Raw genomic sequence first — 26,425 nt, forward strand, 5'->3', positions numbered from 1 at the left:
TTTAGGGCCCCCCTCCTCCGTTTTCTTGTTACCTATAAACGCGGCTGCATACGCTAGCAGGTAGCAGCACCTGTAATTCATTTGCCCCCACGCGTCTCATTTGATGGGGGCGGGAGCGTTTCCAGCTGTGATGTGCTCGGCATGGAAACAATATTAACGCCGCTGAGGGGAAGGAGATGTAAGGCTCCCAGGAAGACCTCCTTACTTGTTCCGAACTCGAGTTATGAAGAAGACAGAGCATAGTTTATTGACCAATGAAACAACCAGAGAAATTTCTTCTAAAGGTTTTAAGGAAGAGTGATTATACTGTATAAATACCGCTATTTCAGGTTTGAACAATTTGAGAGGCCCGTTTGCCTTTCAACTCCCCCTTCCTCACATAATCTAAAAGAAAAGAAGACTAAGATAGTTGAAAAGCGCAGGGTAGGTCTTCAAGGAGGAAAGGCGACACTGGCCTGACCCTGGGCTTTAGACACCCATGGACAACAGGAAGGAAGCTTATTAACCCCTCTCCTCCCCCTCCCTCTTCTCCCCGGTGGAGAATCAGCTCCTCCTCCTCCCGGTCGTTCGACCCTGGTGCAAAATGCAAACAACCGCCCGCTTTCCCCACCCTGCGCGGTTCTCCCAGAGGAGGGAGAGGGAAGAGTCGAGGACGCAGCCCCAAGCCGAGTCCGGCAAGTCTGTCAATCCGGCGTGAACGTCCCGACGAGACAACTTGGACCTCAGGGCCCTCGTGCCGGCCGGACACCGCAGGTACCCCCTTTACCTGCCTCTCTGCTGGCACCCCAACTCCTAGCCTTATTTTCTCCCCAGCCACATAATATTCCGGACCTCTGCTCCCCGTGCAGGTGGTGCAAACGCCCCTGCTCTCCGGCGCCCCCTGCCGGGAAGAGGGAAGGCGGCGGCCGCGGAGGAGCAGGACGCGGGGCCGGGACAGAGCTCGGCTCTGGGAAGAAGCCGGGAGCTTCCCTGATGGTGCCGCCGCCTCCGAGCCGGGGAGGAGCTGCCAGGGGCCAGCTGGGCAGGAGCCTGGGTCCGCTACTGCTGCTCCTGGCGCTGGGACACACGTGGACCTACAGAGAGGAGCCGGAGGACGGCGACAGGTAACGCTGCAAGCCCCAGCGGAGGGCGAGCTCCTGCTGGATGCGCGTCCGGCTTGCCAGGGTGCCGCGGTCCTCCTCGGCGCCCACTCCCGCAGCGATCCCCACGCCCCCACTCCTCTGGCCGTAAGGAGAGTGCTCAGCTGTCCTGGGCTACACTTCCCTTAGCTCCCGGGTATCAGCCTATGCGCCCTGCCATCCGTGGGTCGCGTTTGGGATGCCCTCCGCCTAGCGTTCCTGCCTCCCCCCAGGTATCACACCGGCGGGCACAGCTCGTGAACCCCGCTTCCTTTCTCCTGGAGCTGGTTCGCTCCGTCGTGACCCTCGCCTGGCTCGTCCCTGTGCCCGGAGTCTGCTCCGCGTACGCGTTTGGGGACCAGCCCCTGCCCAGCGCGCCGGGACGCGGAGCCCGGCGATCCCCCACGCGCCAGGGACTCCCCAGCGCGCACTGCCCGCCTCCGCTCTCTCGCTGAGAATCAAACGTTTCCTCTGCACTTTTTCGTAGAGAAATCTGCTCAGAGAGTAAAATCGCGACGACTAAATACCCGTGTCTGAAACCTACAGGCGAGCTCACCACATGCTACAGGTAAGCCTGAGGGCTCTACGGACTGTTCGCCACTGCGCAACGGGGCTGACTGGGGAGGTGGCGCCCTAAAGGAGGGGTTTGGAGATGCACTTGGGACCCGAGCAGCGTTTACACTGGAACGTGCTGGGTGCGTGACGCGCGGTGCGAATCTTTGAGTGTTGGTTGGATAGGAGTCAGAGCAACACTAGGCAACTGAGTTTGCATCTAGGGTGTGTGCCCTGAGATCCTGAGGATGTTTGCCGCTCCCTGAAATACTTGCTTGGCGAAAGTTGGAGAAGAGGCGGCTACAAGTCTGTGAAGGAGATTGGATTGGATTTTGGGTGTAAACAGTGGGGCATAGCAAACACGGATGGCGGCTTTTGTATTCGTGTTTTGTTTTGAAAACAAAGTCGACAAGGCAATTCTTGGCACTTGGCTGTCTTCTGACCATTCTGTTGGGGCAGCGTGTGACTGTCACGGCCTCTGGACAAAAATGTAGGAGGAGGATTGTGAGTGGTTGTGTTGAGTGAAAACAAAAAGGTTGTTGGGGCAGAGGAAAAAAGTATTTCTAAGAATGTGGGTCACAGATCCACCTGGGTATTTGTTAAATGAGTGACCTCGGGTGCTTGTTAAAACTAAGCGTGGATGGGGCTAGGGAATCCATCCCCAGGTGGTTCCTATCTCCGAAAGGAGAGAACCACTGTTCTGCTTGCAGCCTTTTGGAGATGAGGGTTGATTTTGGTTTTTCACCATTGAATTCTTGGCTTCTGTTCCAGTGCTCTCACTGGATAGGGGGAGCATGCACCCATAAATGTTTATTGGATATCTGCTTTTTAGAGGCGCTGTACAAGGTACTGTGATCATATGCCCACACCTGACTGTCTCTGAGACTCATATACTCTGTTCGGGTTGCCGGGATAAGTACTGAGTAGTACACGGTAACGCAGCAGTCCCTAGAAACGAACTTGAAAGAAAACAATGTTTTATTCCTCATAAGGTTGTTGCCTATGAATCAATCATAGCGTTTCCTGCAGCTGAGAGCATTTCCTATACCCAAAGGTTCAGACATAAGTGATTCCAGGGCTGTCAGTTTATGAGTGCAAAAGCACCATCAGTTACATCGCGTACTTCTGCTCTTAAATCTGTTGTTGGCAGTGGAGGGACAACAATTAGGCAAATCAACAGTCACTCCTTGCCCTTAGGAGTGACTCTTGGCATGTGCGGGGGGTGAACGCTGAACAAAAAGAGAGGTAGTAGAGGAGAAAGGAGTATGTTCAATTGGCAGGTTAAGTCTTCAAGAGGCTAACTGGGTGAGCAAGGTCACCGAGCTCCTGAAGTGACCTGGTGGTGCTGGCAGCAGGATTGCTTGCCTGGTTCCAGCCCTGTCTTTCATCCACACGACCACAGTGTTTCTTAGGACACATTGTTTTCCTATCAGCACGGTATAAAGCCTCGAATTTAACATGGGAAATGACAGTGAGATGGTTTGCTCATTCGTTTAGTCCCTGAAGGTCAGACTTCACATAAATCAGTGACAGTTACAGAATGCATGTTAGATTTTCAGAAACCATTTGGTGCCCGATTATTCTGTTTGTTAATGCCATGACTGTCATCTTTTCCAGACTTTTTAAAGCAGTGTGGTGTTTCTTTTATATCAGTAGGAGACACTAACAGCACCTTGGCGTATGTTTTCACTAACAGCTACTCAAACTGCTATGAGATCTAGCAAAAATGATGTTTTATATCAAGGAGAAGAAGAAAGAACTTTGTTTAAAGGAATGGGAAAGGATGCTTTCAGCTTGAAAGTGGTGTTGATCCTTGTGTATATGAAAAGATCTTAGATTTTGCTTTCAGATCTATTTTCTCTATGGAAGTCAAGCTGTCTCAAAACAAACAAGCATTCTCTGTATTCCATTGGTCTTATCCTGTTTCTATAATCTCATCTTGAGCCCCAAGAATAGAGGATACTGTTTTCCTTAGTTTGTGACTTGATTGTCCTAACCCTGTAGACCCTTGCTACGTCAAGTATCATCTGGAAACCAGCTGCACAGCATGATCTGGGAGCTTGTTAGAATCCCAGGTCTCTGCCCCCAGATCTCTTGAATCAGAATCTGTCTTAATGAGAGATGCATACAATCTTGAAGCACTGTTGTAAGAAACCAGTGTCGTCATCCCCAGGATACATGCAGACCCATTTAGACAGATCCTTAAAGGAGCATGGAGGCCTTTGCAGGTGACCAGTTAGCTGTCCTACCTTGTTAAACTAAAGTGAGATAAAGGACCAGCCTTCCAGGAAGCCAGCCTTTAAAAGTTACTTTGAATTGAGCTGTAAGTAATGCAGCATTACTGATGGAATGTTCTTTGACTTTATAGCATTCTCTTTACCAGGTGGCTTTTGGTGAATGGTTTTCGGCACAAGTGAAGGACCTCTGGAAGCCAATTCTGAACTTGAAGTGTGTTTAAAAATGACTTTTAAAAAGTTACTAGGCCAGGTGCGGTGGCTCATGCCTGTAATCCCAGCACTTTGGGAGGCCGAGGCTGGCGGATCTCAAGGTCAAGAGATGGAGACCATCCTGGCCAACATGGTGAAACCCCATCACTACTAAAAATACAAAAATTAGCTGGGGGTGGTGGCGCACACCTGTAGTCCCAGCTGCTCGGGAGGCTGAAGCAGGAGAATCACTTGAACCCAGGAGGCAGAGGTTGCAGTGAGCTGAGATCATGCCACTGGACTCCAGCCTGGTGACAGAGCGAAATTCCTTAAAAAAAAAAAAAAAAAAAAAAAAAGTTACTAACGTGTCATGCCACTGCATTCTCACTCCAGCCTGTATAGCAGAGTGAGACTTTGAGATGAAGTCTCGCTCTTATTGCCCAGGCTGGAGTGTGATGGCAATGTGATCTCGGCTCACTGCAACCTCTGCCTCCTGGGTTTGAGTGATTCTCCTGGCTTAGCCTCCCGAGTAGCTGAGATTATAGGCATCTGTCACCATGTCCGGCTAATTTTTGTATTTTTAGTAGTGATGAGGTTTTACCACATTTTGCCAGGCTGGTCTCAAACTCCTGACCCCAAGTGACCTGCCCACCTTGGCCTCCCAAAATGCTGGGATTACAGGCATGAGTCACCACTCCCAGCCAAGACCTCATCTCTTAAATCATTGATATGAGAGATAGGTTTAATACTAAAATAAGTATGATAGAGTGAGTGATAAATCTGATCTGCCATTATACCCAAAAGTTATGGTAAACTAAATGATTTGGAGAAGAAAAAATGGACTCTGAATATCCTTTGTCCTGAAACTACCTCCTTACCCTACTTATGTTTTACATAGCTTCATGTAAGCAACACCTGTCCACTTCTAGCATTTTTTATTAGATATTAAATGGGAGTGACAACTTGAGGATTCGACAGTGTATTTCACTATTTTATGCACTTCCCATACAGTCATCTCACGTACAGCCAACTTTGTAGCATTTGTATTATCTGAGCTTTACAAAAAAGTGAAGCAAACCTCAGAGGGATTAAATATTAATGATGTGCCCAAGGTCACAAAACTATATGTGAGAGCCAGGATTCAAACTCAGGGTTGTCTGACTTCAATGCATGAGCCCTTTCATCATCCCAGAGGTGCCTATGGGATGTTCCAGATTCTGGGATATAGGTAAGAAGACTATAAACCCAGATGGCTGTAAATTTCAAAGACAGTTTCACAGAAAACACTGTCATCCGCCAGGATCACATTCAGGCTTTCTGAATTACCATTGCCCTTGCAGTCTGTCTTAGACAATTGAGCTTATATTATACACAAAATTCGTGCATACATACATAACTCTTTCCTTGTAGGATTTTATCTTAGTCACAGGGTCACTGTCTCCATGGACTGTCTATCCCCATTGTGTATTGTGCCAAGTACCCAATGTTTATTAAGCACTTCTCAAATGAATGCCAGTGACAGCTTAGTGAGTTTATGTATTTGCTCAGCATTATAATGTGACACAGGGAATATTCTTACCCATAGTTAAGATATCAGAGTTGGGTGATGTAACTGAACTGAACTGATAGCCAAACTAAGCATATAAAGTTATTACAGCATTACCTGTCTTGTGGGTATCAAAGTTTTGCCCACAAGTTCTTTTCCCCCCTTTCCCAAACCATGTAGCTTGAACAAAAGATTTTACCTTTCCTTTATTGGGTGATATCAGTAAAAAGGTTCCTGTCTAGGTGCGGTGGCTCATGCCTGTAATCCCAGCACTTTGGGAGGCCAAGGCGGGTGGATCACGAGGTCAAGAGATTGAGACCATTCTGGCTAACATGATGAAACCCCGTCTCTACTAAAAATACAGAAATTAGCTGGGTGTGGTGGTGCGTGTCTGTAGTCCCAGCTACTTTGGAGGCTGAGGCAGGAGAATCGTTTGAATCCAGGAGGTGGAGGTTGCAGGGCACCGAGATCTCACCACTGCACTCCAGCCTGGTGACAGAGTGAGACTCTGTCTCAAAAAAAAAAAAAAAAAAAAAAAGAAAGCTTTCCTTAAACAAGAAATACGCTTGTGTGTAGGAAACACTAATGAAACCCAGTTTTCATTGAGGCTGTGGAATAAACATCCTAATCAACCCTTGACTTCTTAATTAATAATCTATCGTGCATTGATTTCAAACTCAGAATAGTCCTGGGAAACGTTTGAATGATAAAATACAATATCTGGCCTCAGTTTGCAGACTTGATTTTATATCAAGGTCTTTGAAACTGTGACCAATAAGCAATGGTGTATGATTGAGTTCAAAGTCATGTAGTTCATATGCTGTACTAGTGATGGGGAAGAGAGACAAGCAGCTAGAAATGGCTTTTGGGCAAAAGAAGATTTAACTATGTTCTTCAAAATGGTTCCCCCCCCCTTTTTTAAAGTGTATACTTTCATTCACCTGGTCTCAAGTCAGTGTACAGTTAAGCCCTGGCTGCCTCTAGCCACTCTCAGGGAGACCAAAAGCCTTCATACGTCTCAAGTTGGGGGACAAAAAAGGGGGGCCATGAAGGCTGGTCAAAATAAAATACTTTTAAGATGAAGATTTAAAAATTTTTGCATTACATGATTTACATGAAAGCAATGGTATCACCTCCCCTGTATGGACTCCGGAGAGGACTGAGCCCTTCTTCTTAGAAGTAGGATGGCTTTTAGGAAGGCAAGGGACTTCGTGTAACAGTGCATCTCACGATATTTGGAACAGTTATTTAAAAAAAGAACAATGTACAATCAAAGTCCTTGGCCACATTGTAGACCTTTGAGGGATGCTCACTCCAACAGACTGCCATCACCTTCACAGATAACAAGATGAGATAGGCATGGCTTCGTGTGTGTGTGTGTGTGTGTGTGTGTGTGTGTGTGTGTGTGTGTGTGTATTGGCTTGACGAAATGGTTCTTTAACTGTGTGTTAAATACTTTTTAAAAACTAGCTGTGTGTGTCTGGGTTCGTGGAGCTCCATGTGGAGGCTGAGTGGTATGGATGCCCCGGGTGCCCCTCTGCCCTGCTGGTATTCATCTGTCCAGCTAGTGCTGTCTCATTACACAGTGTTCTTGCCTAATTTCCCACGTTCTCATGGGAAATAGTGACATGGGGGATGTAAAACAATGACCTTTCTTTGAGGTAATGCAACTATGTTGCGAAGTCTTGTGAGAATGTGAAAATTAATGTGATATTTCTGCAAATGTGTTTACTTGGAGTACTTTGAAGAGCAAGGTCCTTTTAATTAGAATAGTACTACCAGATTGATAGTATTGGGCTCTAGGTAAGGACACATTTGAGGAAAGAGTGTATCGTGCACTTCTCTGGCAAGTCACCAAGTTCCCATGGGGGGGGGGGTTCGATAATGTCAAAACACATAAAATAATATAAACTCTTTGCTGCAGTTTGAATCCCAGCTCTACTACTTGGTAGTTTTGTGACCCTGAAAGTTTTAATCTCTGTGCTTTTAATTTTCTCCTCTGTAAAATGAGCATCCAATTGGTACTTAAATTATAGGGCCGCTGTGAGGATTGTGCTTAGTACATATAAAGTGCTTTGAAAAATTCAAGACACATAGGAAGTGCTATGTTAGTAATACCTCCCATCGTCATCGCTACATCTTGCCAAGTCTGCATGTTGAATGTTTTAGATACTCAATGGATGTTTGTTGAATTTTGTGAGTCTTATGAACTTTATCTTTTTGAAAGAGCAGTTTGAGACCACAGCCAGAAACTTCACTCGTTTCCAGATGCTATTTTGAAATGTAGGAGAGCCCAGAAACCTAGTGCCCTGGGAAAATTAGAGTATTGTTGTTTCCTGCTACCTCCCTGACTAGCCAAGCTACTCTACTCATGGCCGTAAGAGCCAGTAGAAGGCACAGCCTGAACTAGAACTTGAAGTTACACCACTTTCATCCCTTGTCCAGGATTTTGAAGGGTCTTACTGGCAGAAAGAAGACTAGAAATCGGATCATCAGCCCCAGGCCCATTCTGATTTCTCTCTCCTCTGCTTGCTTCCCTGTCCTCTGGCTGGCATAGCTAAGGCCAGGTACTGAGGGCAGCTCTGTGAAGAGCTGGCTCATTCAGGGCATGTAGTTCAGGGAGGAAATATGAAAATTGTGAAGTCTAGCGAGGCGCGGTGGCTCACGCCTGTAATCCCAGCACTTTGGGAGGCCAAGGCGGGCGGATCAGGAGGTCAGGAGTTTGAGACCAGCCTGACAGCATGGTGAAACCCCGTCTCTACTAAAAACATAAAAATTAGCCGGGCATGGTGGCATGCGCCTGTAGTCTCAGCTACTCAGGAGGCTGAGGCAGGAGAATCACTTGAACCTGGGAAGCGGAGGTTGTGGTGAGCCAAGATCACACCACTGCACTCCAGCCTGGGCAACAGAGCGAGACTCTGTCTCAAAACAAACAAACTTGTGAAGAAGAAAGCAGGGGCTAGGTGGTGGTGGTTTTGTGCAGAATGACCTGAATCACACACCTTGCATGCCGAAGGCGGCCTTCTCCTCTCCTGTTAGGCCATCTCTAGCATGGGCTGTCAACCCTCTGGGCCATCTGTTCTCATTCATGACTATATCCTCAGAGGCTAGCTCTGTGTCTGGACAGAGAGGCTGTTCTATACGTATTTGTTGAATGACAGAATGACTATGTTAAAAGTAAACAATAAGATTGAACTGAAATCTGTTAGGCCTTCAAAAAACTTCTCTTCCTTTCCAAATGTGCTTTATTTAAAATCTGAGCTAGGAAGTCTGTTCTAAAAACCAGAGATTAACTGTACCTCTGAGATGCTGCCATTGTTTTCATTGGTTCCCAGTTAGACCTGCTTAACTTTAATTGCTAAATGTGTAGCAGGTGCTAGATTCCGGCAGCTATCACTAACTCCTTGAACTTGCTATCTTAAATAACACCTGATGAGGACGTGTGGGTTCCTGCCCATGTGTTAATTGTGTCACAGACACTGGCTTTGGAGTAGAGGATCAAGGTTTTAAAGGGGGTCCCCCTGCCTTCCCACAAGAACAGGTGTTAGAGGGAAGGAGGGAGGGAAGATTCTGTATCACTTCTCACTCACTCTCAGAGAAACAATGCAGAGTAATTGGAAACAATTTTAACTGAGTAACCACAAAAGGCTGCTCTTTCACTGATGTGTCCTTTGAGATCAGATCCAGTTGCTACTCTAGTTGCTGCCTGACTTCCTATGGTTAACTTCATCCTTTGTAAGTGAAGCTGGGGTGGGTGCACCCGGAAAAGCCAAACGCCTCTTTCTTGATTCTAGATATTCTGTCTTCTCAGGAGAAGGCTTGCATTTCACTCAGCAGCTTTCCAAACCCTGCTGTTCTCCTGCTCAGCAGGACCGGAGCTGCTTTTGTGAGCTTAGAGGGTCTGCTGGCATTTGGGGCATTGTTGAGTATCTAAAGAACAAAGATCACATTCTGTTTTAGATTATTGCTTTTATTTGCGGGATGAAAAAGTAAACAGCTATAACATCTGCAGTTCCTCTTCTGCCAAGTGAGGTCCTTTTTTTCTGCGAAGCTATTGACTAATTTTAATCTTACGAACAATCTTCATTTACTTAGTCAATGAATACTTGTTGGGTGCTTACAATCTGCCAGGCACCATTCTAGACACTTAGAGTATATCTTAAAATTGGACAAACCCCCAACAACAGCAAAAATCCTCTGTCCTCATGGAATTTTAGTTCCCTTTATCTTTCAGTAAAGGAATTTTGACCCAAAGATTTCCTTTGGGACCTTTTTAAGATACTTGTTTTGGACATACATTTGATTAATGTCACACTTTGGGGGTTAAGATCTTAATTTCCGGTAGCCCAGCTGTGTCCTTTCAGCAACAGAAATCCCACAGCTTCAAGCAGAGTCAGGAAAACCCAGGGACGGTGGTAACAGAAGGTTTTCTGCAGAGGCGCTAGCAAGAACTTAGCATGTACCACAAGTTTCTTCCAAGAATTATTGGAATGTGAAAGCATTACAGAGAGGAGGTGAGTTATTTTGTCATGTGACCTGTGATGTGGCTGGCAGCATCAGAGTTGCCTGACTTAGGGACAAATAACCCCAAGCCCAGCTGACCTAGGCCAGCCTCATGTTTTCCGACGGGGACTAAGCAGAATTTTAAAGAAGGCACGCCCTTCCAACATTGCTTGACTCTCCACATAATGCATTATAGATTTGTCATCATATAAGGATGTGACACTTCTTGAACAGTTAGTTTCCAGCTTGAAACACCTGTAGAGAATGGGGTGGTGGTGATGCCTCCACACTTAATCCTCATTAAGCAAATTGTCACATCTTTCTAGCTGTAAGGTATGATCCATGTGTGCTAAGAGCCGATGTGAAAGCTTGGATGAATATGTTGTCACCTTATCGGTTGTGGTAGAACTAGATCATGCTACCATGCCCTTGAGGACTTCAGAAACTGGGACCACATCCATTCTCGAGCTTTCTTTCTTGGCCACTCCTGTGGGATATTCTGTTTGCCTCATCTGCAGTGAAGCGTCTCATCCTTGGTCCTCTGGGAATGACAGGGGCAGATGTCAACTCCGTGGGTTGCCCCACAGGAGGCTGTGTAAACAGAACTGGTGGGAGATACAGGGGGGCTCTCAACAGGCAGGGTCTAACCCTGGGAGTTTGGTATAAAGCAGGGATTGGCAAACTAGGGCTCATGGCTTGTTCTTGTACTCTAATAGTTTGAGTCGTTTTTGGTTTTAAAGCATTGCAAAAGAACACACAGAATCCCAATTTGGCCCCCAAAGTCCCAGATGTTTACTGCCTAGCCCCTTACAGAAGAAAACTTGACTCCTGCAGATCCACTTTAATACAAACACCGGGAGTGGGACTTTCCATCCATAATACCTCATCCACATGTCTGAATTCTCAAGGTGACTTTGAGACAGTCACTCACCTTCATCTTTGGGTCACTTACCTGTGTATCACCTTATTTATATTACAGCATTTGGATTTCTTGGCCAAGCATCTTTAGTTGTCACTTGGTTTTCTGATCTCCAGAAATCAGTTTTTGTTGAACTGGAACTTCTTTCAAGTCATCATTCCTAAGTGATACTCGAAATGAGCATAATCTGCCAGTTTCTAAGAAGCTGACTTTATTGCAAGGAGTTGATTGAGCACTCACTTCCTGCTGCCTTTCTACAGTTTTCCACGACAAGCCTTCCTGTGCCAGTAGAATAACCCTTGAGTGTTACCTTGGTTTGCTACCTTTCCTCATTGATTTGCATATCAATTATCACACGCCTGGTAGGCTGAAAGTCACCTCTCCACACATTTCAACATGTTAGGGTTTGTTTTTTGTTTTTGTTTTTTGAGACATGGTCTCACTCTGTTGCCCAGGCTGCAGTACAGTGGTGCGATTATATCTCACTGCAGCCTCAGTCTCCCAGACTGAAGCTATCCTCCTGCTTCAGCCTCCTGAGTAGCTGGGACTACAGGAGCGCACCACCATGCCTGGCTAATTTAGTTTTGTGTAGAGATGGATTCTTGCTACATTGTCCAGGCTGGTCTTGAACTCCTCAGCCTCCTAAAGTGTTGGGATTATAGGCATGAGCCACTACACCCAGCTGAAGTGTTAGTTTTGAATTAGTATAGTAGAAAACTTTTTACATTCAAAGATCAAATGATAGCATATATTTGGAGGAATGTACATCTAGAAAAAAAGCCATTTTCACTGAAGGGTATTCTGAATCAGTTATAACTTTATATTTTTCCATGTATGGCTAAAAATGTATAATACCACTATACAGGTATACTATGCAGAATATATCAGTGATTAAACTTAATAATTTTTTTTTTTTGAAACAGTCTCTGTTGCCCAAGCTGGAGGGCAGTGGTGCAATCTCAGCTCACTGCAACCTCCACCTCCGGAGTTCAAGGGATTCTCCTGCCTCACCCTGCCGAGTAGCTGGGACTAGAGGCTTGTGCCACCATGCCCGGGTAATTTTTTTGTACTTTTAGTAGAGACAGGGTTTCACCATGTTGGCCAGGCTGGTCTCAAATTCCTGACCTCAGGTAATCCACCCATCTCGGCCTCCCAAAGTACTGGCATTACAGGCATGAGCCACCACGCCCAGCCTAAACTTATGAATTTTTGAACTTCCTTTTAACACCAGCTGTTTTGTTCCACAAAGCTCATGGAGACTCCTAAGTAGTGATGGCTTTAACAATGACTGTGGAAAACAGTAGTGGAGGAGGAGTGAACAGTCTAAAAGAAATATTCTGAGGCAAGAGAGACAAAGTCTGATAATGGTATTTTGGCAAAGGAAGGGAAAAGTTAGGAAACTGGAATTCATCATTTGATGTGTTAGGAAGGTAAAGGAATGATGTGGTGTAGAGAAAAAAACACAGGCACAGATCTGTTCAGAAACAGGATCCTACGGAGATGAAGTTGTGAAAATTTTCTCACCTTTAACATACCCATTTTAACTTCGGTAGGCTTAAACTTAGAAAGGTTCATAGATAGACAAATGTAAGTTTTTTAACCCTCTGCCTTTGTCTAGCACTATTTCCTCGAAGATTGGAGGGCATCTGTAAGCCAGCACAGATCACGCTGTGGCTTTTTCTGTGTATATGGCCTCTTTGCTTTCATTTGGATTGCTCTTGGTAACATGTCCCTGCTTCATTTTGGAATTTTCCCACAAATAAATGGCTCACTTTTTTGGTGGTGTGAAATTGCATGGTAGAGCGGAGGTTGCCTTCCTGGGAACCCACCTAGACCACAGACTTGTTGAACCAACTGCAGGTTGTATGAGAGCAGGCGATGATGCCCTTTAGAGGCAAGGTTGCCCCCAAACAAAAATGCACTGGAGTGTAGTTCTGGCCAAATCTGAATGATGAGAAAAACTTAGAATATAATATCAACAGGCTTTTATCTCTGAGAACATTTGAAGGGTTTTAAAAATTCTGTAAAATTGGTTTTGGTATTGTTGGTTTTCTGCAGATCACACTGGCCTGGTTGGGTAGACATAGGGAGAGAAAAACTGTATTGTAACCCCATACTTATGACTGGCAACAACTTCTATCTGGAACACAGCTGAAAAAGGAAGAAGGGGAGAAGGAAAGGGGTGACAATACAAGGGAGCTTTGAATCCAAAATGGATATTATAAAGAAAACATCACAAGAAATAGATATTACAAAAGGCTTTGAGGAACCAAAGATGGATATAAAAAATCATCAAATACTGTCTGATGAGTGCCTCAGTTTGCCCTGTGTGTGAGGACTCACTGTCAGAAGCTGTTCCAGCTTGTCTTCATACTGTGCAAGCTCTTACCTAGTGTCAAGGTCACATGCAGGTACATGGCAGGGCTGGGCTGGGCTTCAAAGCCAGGCAGTCTGACTCCGGAGCCTGTTTTCTTCTCAACTACTGGGCTCTTGAAGGCCTGACAATTGTGGTTACCTTGCTTTTCTGCCAACTGCAAATTTAAAAGAGGCACTTAGAGGAAGGGAGGACTGCTGGAAACAGTGACATTCATCCCACTAGTTAAAAACAAAAGTTGGACAAGTCGTCAAAAGTAGTCACAAAAATCATTCCCCCCGACTCCAAAAACCCAGCACACATTGATGCCATTTAATAAAGAGGGACACATTGTCATACATGCCTTGCTTTCGATGGATATCACTGTCCACGATGTCCTGAGTTTATTCAATGAAATTAAATTCTGTTCAACATCATTGAAGAATAATGGGGATTAAACTTTATCTAAAATAACAGGGATTAAGCTTTACCATGCTTTCATTTCTGCAGAGCCTCTCTCCAGGATGGTGCCAAATTTGGGGAGATTAGAACCTATTCTGTTCACAGCAAGACATCACTGTTAAAAATGCAGGTGCCCAGGCCTCATCCCAGACCTACCCAATCACAATTTGCATTCTGACAAGGTCACTAGGTGCTTGCTATGCACATCAAATGTTGAGAAGCACGGTCCTAATCGTCACTATATCACCATAACAACAGAATGTTCTGTTGTTTCCTTCCTGGCAAGGTGCTAGGCAGTGATTCTTAGCCTGGACCGCACATAGAAATCATCCGAGGAGCTTTTTAAAAATCCCAGCATTCAGGCTGCTCCACATACCTTGGCTTGCCACCTTTCACACCACAGTCATGCCAGAAACTCTGGAGGTGGGTGCCAGGCACCAGGAATTTCTAAAGCTCCTCATGTGATTCCAATAGGTTGAAAACTTCTGCCTTAAACTTGAGGAGGAAGCATAAGGTTGTGAGCAGCCTGGCTCTTTGTCAGAAGCTGGGTAAATGGTCTTTGTTTCTTCCATGGCCACTGAGCCGGGGTCTCTTGTGTCCTTTGCAATTGCTGCAGGTCCAGGTCCCTCAGTGGTCCCTCAGTGACTGTCACCATGCCTGTGTCTCCAATCCTTCATCTGTTAGACCCTCTCCATTCTGTGCAGGGTGGTTTGAGGGTGTCAGGGAAGTGATGGAGGGGATAACAGGAGAGTGGATCAAGGATAGGACGAGTTCGTGGTTTCTCAAGCTGAGCCTTTCCAAATCTCAGGGTGCAAATGCCATCACTCTTTATTTTGTATTGTAGGCTCTCAGCTTGGTGTCTGGAGCTACTCAGTGACCTTTGGTGCATTAAAAAAAATATTTTGCTTTGTTGCTGCACTGCATGAAACTTCTCCCAGGATATAAACATGGCTCAGCATATTATAAATGAAAGCTTTTCAGCGTCAAGCTGTGTTTTTCTTTCCTTGTGAGTATCAAACACATTTTTTTACATGGTATGTTTGGACATCTACATGCTGTCGGAGATTCTCCCCTCACCCTATCTGTACGCTTTACTCTCCAGTCCTCCTGATAATTGGAAGAATTTCTCAACCCTTCACCCTCCACCCCAGAAAACACAAGGCTTTTTATGGGCTCAAGTTAACTGTATGCATCACAAAATAATGGTTTCTGTGGTTTGACCAGATAGTTATAATTCAAGCTCCGTATTTACCACATGGCCTTAAATCAGGCAGTCTCCAAATATGTCTGTCTATAATGCATAGTTTGTACATGTAATTGTCTTTTTGAGTGTTACAATAGCAATTATGCTGGCTAAATCATAGAAATGGAAATGATTATAAAGCAAGAAATAAAGGAAATGCAATTGCATTTTGTGTATAGAGTATAGAGGTACCCCTGAGGCTCTTAATGAAGAATCTCTGAATTTGAGGCTGGCAAGACACAAAGTGGTATATAAGTGACCTGAGTTTAATATATTTCAGAGCTTGCTAGTTTGAGTGTGGCAGCCTATTACTGAGGATATTATAGGAATGGAGATTTTGTTTTATTTTTGAGACAGAGTCTCACTCCGTCACCCAGGCTGGAGTGCCGTGGCACAATCTCAGCTCACTGCAACCTGCGCCTCCCAGGTTCAAGCGTTTCTTGTGCCTCAGCCTTCTGAGTAGCTGGCATTACAGGCACTCGCCACCATGCCAGGCTAATTTTTGTATTTTTAGTAGAGACAGGGTTTTGCCATGTTGGCCAGGCTGCTCTTGAACTCCTGGCCTCAGGTGATCTGCTTGCCTTGGCCTCCCAAAGTGTAGGAAAGGAGATTTAATGAGAAGGCATGAGAGGATCTGAGTGGACTCCTGACCATTACTCAGCATCTCCACCACCCCCACTGCTTTGCGAGTCCATTCCCAGAAACCCTCAGTGTTTCAGAAGTATAATTTGAGGCCGTAAAATATAGGTAAATTATAATCAGCAGAGACCACATTAAGGTCAATGAAAAAGGGTGCTCTAGGCTGGAGACAACTGGCCCTGGGAGTTCTGGTGGTCCAGCTGCTACCCTGCTGTCCTAGGGAAGGAGGTTTGAGGTCTTGGCACAGCCAAGGCCATGTCTTTGTGGTCACTGATGTGAGGAGTGAGGTGGGAATTCATGTGTACTGACTGGGATGCTCCAGCGTGGACTACCCCAGCTTGCAGCCTTTGGCCATCTGGCTTTGTTTACTCAGGCTGCATCTCCAGGTCCTGCCTCTTCAGTGAATCCTTCTTTGACTTTCTTTCCTTTTTTTTTCCTTTCTTTCTTTCCTTTGTTTCTTTTTTTGAGTTGGAGTCTCACTCTGTCACCCAGGCTGGTGTACAGTGATGCAATCTTGGTTCACTGCAATCTCCGCCTCCTGGGTTCAAGTGATTCTCCTGCCTCAGCCTCCAGAGTAGCTGGGATTACACGTGTGCGCCACCACTGCTGGCTAATCTTTTTTGTATTTTTAGTGGAAATGGGGTTTCGCCACATTGGCCAGGCTGGTCTCAAACTCCTGACCTCAGGTGATCCACCTGCCTCAGCCTCCAAAAGTGCTGGGATTACAGGTGTGAGTCACCGTGCCTGGCCAACTTTCTTTTTAAAAAAGGAAAACTTCACACTGTTCAACCTTTAAAAATGCATGACTTGTGTGATCTTAGGAGTTGTGTTCATTTGCTAGCACAGATTGACCCACTATTGGATTTTCCTAACACGTTTGACACATGCTTCTGTGTGTGCCTTTGAGGTGATGTCTGCCTTTGTCTTGTGAAGCTCAGAGCACTAGGAGCATATCTAAATCCTTATGCCTTGAACAGGTGAGAGTTTCACTCACACTTTTTAGGGTTCTAAAATTCAGGGGTTTGAATCCCAAAAGAAACTGCCTTCATGATGAGGGGAAAGCACTTTTGTTCTTCTAGGAAAGTATATGAAAATATATATCACTTTTTCTACCATCACAGCTGACCTACCGAAGAGAATGGAGATTCTTAGGTTTGGAAAAAGGAAGACAGAAGGATTATTTGACAATTTCTTTACAAAGGAAAGCTCCACTCTGTAGTTCCTACAGGGAAGGGGGCACAAGAAGGAAGAACTTTGTTTTGGAAGTTTTCTTTTTAAGAGTTTATTTATCTTGTTTCTAGTCATGGCAATATTTACTCTGCATGTTTTACATCATGGCAATGTGTGAGTTAGAACTGAGGGTCATCCAATTTCACCCCTTCAGGGTAAAGACGATCAAAAGGTTGGAGGTTATTTTTCCTAATCTTTCTATGCATATGCTAAGATATCCTTAGACTTACCACTTGTAGAAATGGGTTTATTCTGCAATTGCTTTTTCCCAGTCAATAGATAAGGAATACTTGCTCATGGTTAAATAGGGTGCTAAGCCATTTCACAGCATGGTATTTCACAGCATGGCATTTAATTGTAGGGAGGCATCATAATTCATCTGTTCATTGGAGAGTTCTCTAAGGAAATTAGCAGATACTAAAGGGGGGAGTCTTTGTTTCAGTACATTCAGATTTGAAACTTGATATACTTGAAATTAACATCTTAAGTTTTATCAGAATAAATCAGAAGATCTAATGTAACTAGATAGCACGTGGTTCTGGAACTTGGGAGACATGGTCTTTTTTTTTTAAGATGAAGTCTTGCTGTCTCCAGGCTGGAGTCCAGTGGCAAGATCTTGGCTCACTGCAACTCCTCCACCTCCCAGGTTCACACCATTCTCCTGCCTCAGCCTCCCGAGTAGCTGAGACTACAGGCACATGCCACCACTCTCAGCCAGTTTTTGTGTTTTTAGTAGAGACAGGGTTTCACCATGTTGGCCAGGATGATCTCGATTTCTTGACCTCATGATCTGCCCACCTTGGCCTCCCTAAGTGCTGGGATTACAGGCGTGAGCCACCGTGCCTGGTCTGGGAGACCTGGTTTTTAATGACCTGCCCTCTCCCTACCTTCCACTGCAGGGTCCTCCAGAAACCCTCTGGCTCTCTCCAAGCCTCAGAGGAGGGATGTGGCTTTGCCAGAGTTCCTTCCAGGTCTGACAGTCTGACAGGGACCACTCCCTCCCACCTTCACCGAGAGCAGAGCAAACAGAAGCAGGTTTAGTTTACAGCCCAGGGCATTTGCTTGACACAAGGGCGATCATCTGGACTGCGGGAGACTCTGCAGTACTTATCTCTAATCAGCCTAACAAACATGATAGCCATCTTTGCACTGTGGATTTAATCTCTTGAATGGCTTTAATGGTTTCTTACCCCAATTATTAAAAAGGAAAAAGTCTTTTTACTCCCCGGGTCTGTGCTTTAAAGTGCACTGCTCTCTGATGCAGGATCATGCTGGGTAAGTGCAGGAGCCCATCAAAGTGTTAAGGGCCCTGGCTGGCCACTGGCTGGCTGGCTTTTCACAGCTTACTTTCAAGATGTGCTGTGCCATAGGATAGCAGAACACAGGGTGAAGTATCAGCTTCCTCACTTCATGGAGAGCTGTAGGCCCATGGCACCTGCTGCCTTCCTAAAAAGGAGAAATCAAGTTGCCTTTGGGCAGACTTCTGCTAATAAAGTGGGAAGAAAACAGGACATTGGATGAGCTTTCTCATAAAATTTCTTACACATCTTTTATCCTAACATACTGGGCTTGGTATGTTTCTCATATTTACTAATGTTTCTATTACAAACTTATTTTTCAGCGCGTTTCTCCTTCTGAATGTATTTATTTCACTGACCAAAGAGCCTCTGCTCAGTGTCTCTAAGGGCCCTGGAAAAGACTTCATGTGCAAATTTACTGGTTGTGGCCTTGCTGCCATTTTCATCGTTCTGCTGCTCCGAGTTCTGGTTCCATATTTGGCTCTGTTTAGAGATTCCCAGGGAAATGGTGACACAAGACAGCTATGCAACTTAGCTGTATATGTTTAAAAAGATACCAAATAGCTTTCCTTTTTTTTTTTCTCTCAGCCAAATTTCCTTCATAAAAGGATGAAGCTTCTCTTGAATAACCCAGATAATTACCAGGTTTTTAAATTTATTAACATCCTTTCCATATTTAGGCAGTCTCAGCTTAACAAAAAGATATCTCACTTGAGTTATGCATGAGATCAACAGGCTGCATTTCTTTTTTGAGGCAGGGTCTCACTCTGTCACCCAGGCTGGAGTGCAGTGGCACAATCTCGGCTCACTGCAATCTCCGCCTCTGGAGCTCAAGTGATTCTCCTGCCTCAGCCTCCCAAGTAACTGGGATTACAGGCATATGCCACCATGCCTGGCTAATTTTTGTATTTTTAGTAGAGATGGGATTTCACCATGTTTTCCAGGCTGGTCTCATCCTGACCTCGGATGATTTACCTGCCTCAGCCTCCCAAAGTGCTGGGATTACAGTCATGAGCCACTGTGCCCATGATTGTCTCCTTTGGAGAGGCTAACCATAAACTCAAAAGAATGTAACCGTATCTCTTACCCACCTATGACCTGGAAGCTCCCTCCCCCTTCAAGTTGTCCCACCTTTCTAGACTGAACCAATGTTCATCTTACATGTGTCAGTTGATGTCTCATGTCTCCCTAAAATGTATAAAACCAAACTGTGCTCTGACCACCTTGGGTCCATGTCGTCAGGACCTCCTGAGGCTGTGTCATGGGCACGTGTCCTCAATCTTGGCACAATACGCTCTCTACATTAACTGAGACCTGTCTCAGATTTTGGGGGCTCACAGCATTATAATCATTAAAAGATGCAAGTTTATTTTGAGGGTGAAAAGCTGAATATATTTCTCCAAAAGAAATGCACTTCTCTCAGTGAGCAGAGGGGTGATTTTGAATAGAATGGGAGGCAGGCTGGCCCTAAGCAGTTTCCAGTTTGACTTTTACCTTTAGTTTAGTGATTTGGGGGCCCCAAGATGTTTTCCTTTCACTGTGCATGTAAAGCACACTGAAAAAACCAAAGTTGCAGTGGAGATTCCCTTTCATCCATCATGTTACAACCCCAGCCTTAACTACATTCCTTCCAAAGGAGGGCAGGTTAAAATGCAGATTAGAAAGACTGACTTGTAAGCAGGAGAAAGTTAGAAGGAATCAAGCTTCAAACCAGCAGCCTGTTGATCTCATGCAAAAGTCAAGTAAGATACCTTTTTTTTTTCTCTCAGCCAAATTTCCTGCATAAAAGGATGAGGCTTCTCTTGAATAACCCAGATAGTTTTAATTTGTAATTAAAACTTATAATTAACTTACAATGAAAAAGCTTATAATTATGAAAAGCTTATAATTATGAACGTTTTTCAAATATGCCAATGGAGAGTCATGCTCATACCAAAATTCTGCTCTGTTTGTTTCATCATAACAGGTGTGTGAATTCTGGGCAAGTTTCTAGAATAGAAATTCTGTCCCGTCCATTAGAATGGTGCACTGTGGCCCTGTTTGTGGTAGAGCAGATCACTGTATGGGGCAGCCACCTGAGGACTGTTAACTGCTTTGGATTCAAAAACACTTAAATATAAAATTACTTTGCCTCAAAGGCAGTTCATATGAATACTGTAGTATGAACATGGTGTATTCTTATCAGATGAAAATTTAGCTTCGAAAGGGAAGCTAACATTTTATTTTTATATGTATATTTGTATTTTACTTTTGTGTCTAGAGCCCTTTTAAACCCAAATGAACAGGCCTTCACTTTGACTATTTTTTTGTAGCAAAATTGGATTAATCGATATTCAGTACGTTAGCTTCTCTAATATAAAAATATGGGCCTGGTGCGGTGGCTCATGCCTGTAATCTCAGCACTTTGGAAGATCAAGGCAGGTGGATCACTTGACGTCAGGAGTTTGAGATCAGCCTGACCAACATGGTGAAACCCTGTCTCTATTAAAAGTACAAACATTAGCTGAGTGTGGTAGTGGGCACCTGTAATCCCTATAATCCCTGTTATTCAGGAGACTGAGGCAGGAGAATCGCTCAAACCCGGGAGGCAGAGGTTGCATTGAGCGGAGATTGCGCCACTGCACTCCAGCCTGGGCAACAGAGTGAGACTCCATCTCAAAATATATATAAATATAATTTTTTAAATATAAAAGGCAACAAATATTCTGAAGGGAAAGGTATCTAGTCATGGTCTCTCTGTTCTTAATATTCTGATATCTAGTCTTCGTGGACATTTTCAACATTTTACCTATTCAGAGTCGAATCAATGATTTACTCAACATTTTTGATGTCTTAAATGTTTAGTCTAAAATATTATTTAAATTACAGCAGTTAGAATCAAACAATCCCACAGCTGGGAAGACATTGTGCCCTCAACACCCCCCGGTCCTTTCTGTCCTCACCACAGCAACCGCTTTCTAACTTTTTGGCTTATCCTTTTGGTTTTTGCCTCCATCACTCTAAGAAACTTAGGTTTCAAATTTTTTCAGTTTTGGGTCTTCCCTCCTCCTCCTATGGTAGGAGAAAATTGAGCTATCGAGCACTGCACACGCTTGTAAGCATCACACATGCTTATAACCACCGCACCTGCTTATAACCATCGCACACGCTTGCGTCCCATCTTTGCATCCCCCGGTGTGGTTGTGTTGTGGTTTGGGATAGGTCAGTTTTCAGTGTTGATGTAATGACTGTGGAAATGCTATTGACTCTAAGCCCGGTTGCATATACTAGGATTGCTTTTCCTTTCTTTTACCATATCTTACCTGTCCTATAGTTTAATTTAATTTTTTGTACGTATATAATGAGAAGCCAACCCCACTCACTCCCTTTTGTGTGAAGTTCCTCTCAATATATTCAAACTCATTAGATGTTCTGTCATTTCAACCTTACATTTGGCCCAGAGCATTGAGGCCTGCACTAATCCAGTTGGTTTCTCACCTTCACTCTGTCCTGCTGGGGAATTTTTTTTTTTTTTTTTTTAAGAGATGATCTTTTAAAAAGACTCAACTCCTGGGCCCGGGTGATCCTCCTGCCTCCTGAGTATCCTGGAAAATTTATCTTTCTCTGGTGTTGAATTCTGGATTCCCTGGATCTCACATTTTTCCCCTTTACTGATTTATTCCTTTATTTTGGTGGATTGTATAGACTAGTTCTTTCCTGAGAAAGGATCTTGGGAAGTGTATCTTTTGAGCCTCAGCAATTCACATATCCAGTTGCTTCCTTGATCTTTACTTGGATGTCTTCAAGAAATTTCAAAGATGACAGGCCCAAGTAGAGATGGTGATTTCTACCCCCCACCACCCCCCACTCACAGCAGTCTGAGGCTCTAGTTTGTGCTCTGAATCCCTGGATAGTTGCTCCAGATATAAATTCAGAAGCAATTTCAGATTATTCCATTTCACATTTCCTTTGCATCAAATCTTTCATCAAATGTATCCAATTTGGGGCTTTTTGGGCTATCTCACTCTATGCAATCATCCTGGTCCAGGCGACTATCATCTTTGGCCTGGAATACTGTAACTGTTCTTTGCTTCCTGTCTTAACTTCTTGCAATCTATTCTCATGTAGCAGAAGGTATGATCCTGAACCTTAAAACACCCAGGCTTAAAATCCTTCTGTGGCATCTCATCACTCTGGAAACAAAATCCATACCCCTTACCCTGGGCTGTGAGGCCCAGCCGCTGTCTTGCTCTCCACCTTCGTCCTACACTATCCTCCATCAGTTGAGCTCAGTCATTTCATTTCTTTAAGACTCTTCCCTGTCTCAAACTATTACCTGTTCCATTCCCTCTACCTGGATAAAAGGTCTTCCCCCCACTTAAATCCTAATTCTGGTTCCTAATCCTTCTGAATTTAATTATGATGTCACATCCTCAGTAAGAGGTCTCCCAGACTCCCCCACTGACACTTCCCTCCATCCCTATCTGTGGCTGTCCATTTCAGGTTTTTGTCTTACTTTGTTGTAGTACTTAAAATGACTTGTACCTTATTTCTTATGTCTATTCCTGACTAGATGTGAGAGCAGGGGCTGATCTGTCTCATTTTTGTATACCCTGTGTCTAGTACGGCTCGTGATGTTGCAGAATACATATTTGTGAAAGAATGAATACATATTACTGTACAGTAAGATTGTCCTCTGAAATAGAGGCATGTTTATTTGATTTAAATTTATACTTAGGTTTATTCCATATATAAGGCAATTATATAATATGTAAGAAGACAGCATAAATTGAAAGAGAAAAGGAAAAAGATAAACAAGGCAGGAGACATATGAAATAGAGCTGGCACTGAGGCTAAGAGCCTATATCATAAGAGCCATAGACTTGCTACAGGTGGGCATTTGGTTCTGAGCTTTCTAGCATCCAGTGAGAAAGTTAGTTATATAAGTCCGTGTGGCAAAAACAACAGTGCCCAAGAGAATAACGACTGTTCCTTATTAAGACCAAAGAGAAGCTTTATCCAAGGATTGCTGCAAAAAGAACAGTATATAACGTGATGAAGATAATAGACATGGCGAACTTGGTAGGAATTGTTCCTCTGGTGACATTCACGTATAGACCGCTGCTGTCCTAAGTACAGTTTGGTCAAGGCTAATTTATGGGGCTTATAGGATGATGTCTGGGCTATCCGTGCTGGATTATAGTTGTTACTGTTTATGCCACTGCTTGCTTCTGGAGATAGCCTATGTGGGTGGTGCGGGTGTACTTTTTGGCTTTTATTAACTGTAGCTTCCTTTATGTGTCCTAACCAAATACTGCTGATTTTTAACATTGCATCATTTACTTTTGTTTGCGTCTGTTGAACATCTTAGAGATCTTGCCTCTTTTCTTCCAGACATTACTGTTAGATTCCTTCTATCCCATCCCTACATCTGATGTATACCTCCTCTAGCAGCATCTTCTAGTGTAAAAGGGGCTAGGCTCCCAGACGCTATTCTGAGAATGTCTTCCTAATTTTTGTATTTGATAACTGTTTCTTAACTCCGGACCAACCTTCTCTGCTCTCTGATGCATGTTTTCCTTATCTCCTGAATGTTATGGGGGCTTTCCTTTAACTCAGTAATGCTTGTATGTTGACAATCACTGGGGATTATCAAAAGAATGGAGTTGAGAGATGGAGGAAGCTTATTTTCCTTGGCTTTGTAGAAAAGTCTTTTAATACGGGAGCTGTCCACTTAGAGGGAAGCTGCTCAGAGGAACAGAAACTTTCATGGTATTTCAGTCGTCCTGTGTGGGGGGAGAAAGATGTAAAGTTGCTGTAGGTTTTAGTTATTGTTGCTTGGTTTTCCCCATATAGTGCTCAATCTGCAACCAACTGTTGACCATACCAATCACTGTGATAGATGATCATGGAACTATGTAGTACCACGGTTGGTACATAATGCAGAAATTCTGGCCGAATCAGTTTTTGTGCCACAAATTGGGCATAACACATATTACTAGAGAACACCATTGGCAGTGAGGCTTCTGTCATTGGGCACTAGAACTGCTCATAGGAACAAAAGCTGCTAGTGACAGTTTGGGCAGCTGACTAGGTTATTTTCTTCAATACTGTTATCCGAGCTACAACTTATCTTAACTTTGGGTGTTGTATTATCCCTCCTGTTTCAATGTTGTGCTTTATGAAAAGCCATGGGCCGTAAAGATAAGGATGTATACAGGAAAGTGCCAGTGATAGTCTTCATGGAAACAGAAAAAGAAAAGCCTTTTGAGCAAAACCTGGATATGGTTAAATGCTGGATTTGCCCAGGAATTGTTTAGGTTTTACAGCTAAAGGTTATTGTTATTTATTAAATTCCTGCAGAAAATAACTTCTATTGTAACTCTGAAACTTTATAGATCCTAAACCCCTTTTCCCTATGAGAGCAGTTATATTTTATAACAGTTGTTGGTTACACAAGATTTCTTAGCAATGCAAATATTGTGTAATAGCAGAAGAGATTGTGCTTGCTAAATTTTCCTGGATCCTGTCAAATAAGCACTTAATAACATATTAATTTTGGTTGTGCTCAAATATGTTCTTATTGACCTTGTTTTTTTCACATTTTGTTTTATTATACTTTTAAGTCCTGGGATACATGTGCAGGACGTACAGGTTTGTTACATAGGTATATACGTGTCATGGTGGTTTGCTGCACCCATCAACCCGTCATGTACATTAGGTATTTGTCCTAATGCTGTCCCTCTCCTAGTCCCCTGCCCCCCAACAGGCCCTGGTGTGTGATGTTCCCCTCCCCTGTGTCCATGCGTTCTCATTGTTCAACTCCCACTTAGGAGTGAGAACATGCTGTGTTTGGTTTTCTGTTCCTGTGTTAGTTTGCTGAAAATGATGGTTTCCAGCTTCATCCATGTCCCTGCAAGGGACATGAACTCATCCTTTTTTTATGGCTGCATAGTATTTCGTAGTGTGTATGTGCCACATTTTCTTTATCCAGTGTGTCATTGATGGGCATTTAGGTTGGTTCCAAGTCTTTGCTATTGTGAATAGTGCTGCAGTAAACATACATGTGCATGTGCCTTTATAGTAGAATGATTTATAATCCGTTGGGTATATAACAAGTTCTGAAATTGAGGCAGTAATTAATAGCCTACCAACCAAAAAGAGCCTGGGACCAGACGGATTCACAGCTAAATTCTACCAGAGGTACAAAGAGGAGCTGGTACCATTCCTTCTGAAACTATTCCAAACAATAGAAAATGAGGGACTCCTCCCTAACTCATTTTATGAGGCCAGCATCATCCTGATCCCAAAACCTGGCAGAAACACAACAAAAATAGAAAATTTCAGGCCAGTATCCCTGATGAACATCGATGTGAAAATCCTCAATAAAATACTGGCAAACTGAATCCAGCAGCATATCCAAGAGCTTATCCACCATGATCAAGTTGGCTTCATCCTGGGGATGCAAGGCCAGTTCAATATACGCAAATCAATAAACGTAATCCAGCATATAAACAGAACCAATGACAAAACCACATGATTATCTCTATAGATGCAAAAAAGGCCTTCAGTAAAATTCAACACCTCTTCTTGCTAAAAACTCTCAATAAACTAGGTATTGGTGGAATGTATGTCAAAATAATAAGAGCTGTTGATGAACTTGTTTTTAATAATAATGATTGTAAGAAGTATTTGCCGAGCACTTACTATGTCCCAGGCATTGTGTTAAGCAATGTGTATCTTCTTTAATCTTCTTGACAATCTCAAACCATTTTTGTTTATTTCTTGAGACGGAGTCTCACTCTGTCGCCCAGGCTGGAGTATAGTAGCGCAATCTTGGCTCACTTCTATATCCCAGGTTCAAGAGATTCTCCTGTCTCAGCCTCCCGTGTAGCTGGGATTACGGGTGTATGCCACCACACCCAGCTAATTTTTGTATTTTTAGTACAGACGGGGTTTTGCCCTGTTGGCCAGGCTGGTCTCAAACTCCTGACCTCAAGCCATTTGCCCACCTCGGCCTCCCAAAGAGCTGGAATTATAGGCATGAGCCACTACGCCTGGCCCCAACAAACTATCTTTAATCCTCATGTTCCGGAAGAGATGATTAAGGCTTAGGTTTGTCAAGCAGCTTTCTCACAGTCACGTAACTTACGAGCG

At 43.9% G+C, this 26,425-nt stretch overlaps 1 protein-coding gene across 1 annotated transcript in view; it reads left to right on the plus strand.

Moving 5' to 3' along the window:
* The first annotated feature begins 908 nt into the window (after positions 1–908).
* Positions 909–26,425, plus strand: part of CCBE1 (collagen and calcium binding EGF domains 1) — a 272,969-nt gene continuing 247,452 nt past the window's right edge. The window contains exons 1-2 of the mRNA XM_011971688.1: positions 909–1,103; positions 1,606–1,686. Coding sequence (XP_011827078.1) covers positions 973–1,103; positions 1,606–1,686 — 212 coding nt within the window. The 5' untranslated portion in view covers positions 909–972. The remainder of the gene's footprint in view (positions 1,104–1,605; positions 1,687–26,425) is intronic.

Source organism: Mandrillus leucophaeus, unplaced genomic scaffold, assembly GCF_000951045.1.
Source record: "Mandrillus leucophaeus isolate KB7577 unplaced genomic scaffold, Mleu.le_1.0 Scaffold124, whole genome shotgun sequence".
In the NCBI taxonomy this organism is placed as follows: domain Eukaryota; kingdom Metazoa; phylum Chordata; class Mammalia; order Primates; family Cercopithecidae; genus Mandrillus; species Mandrillus leucophaeus.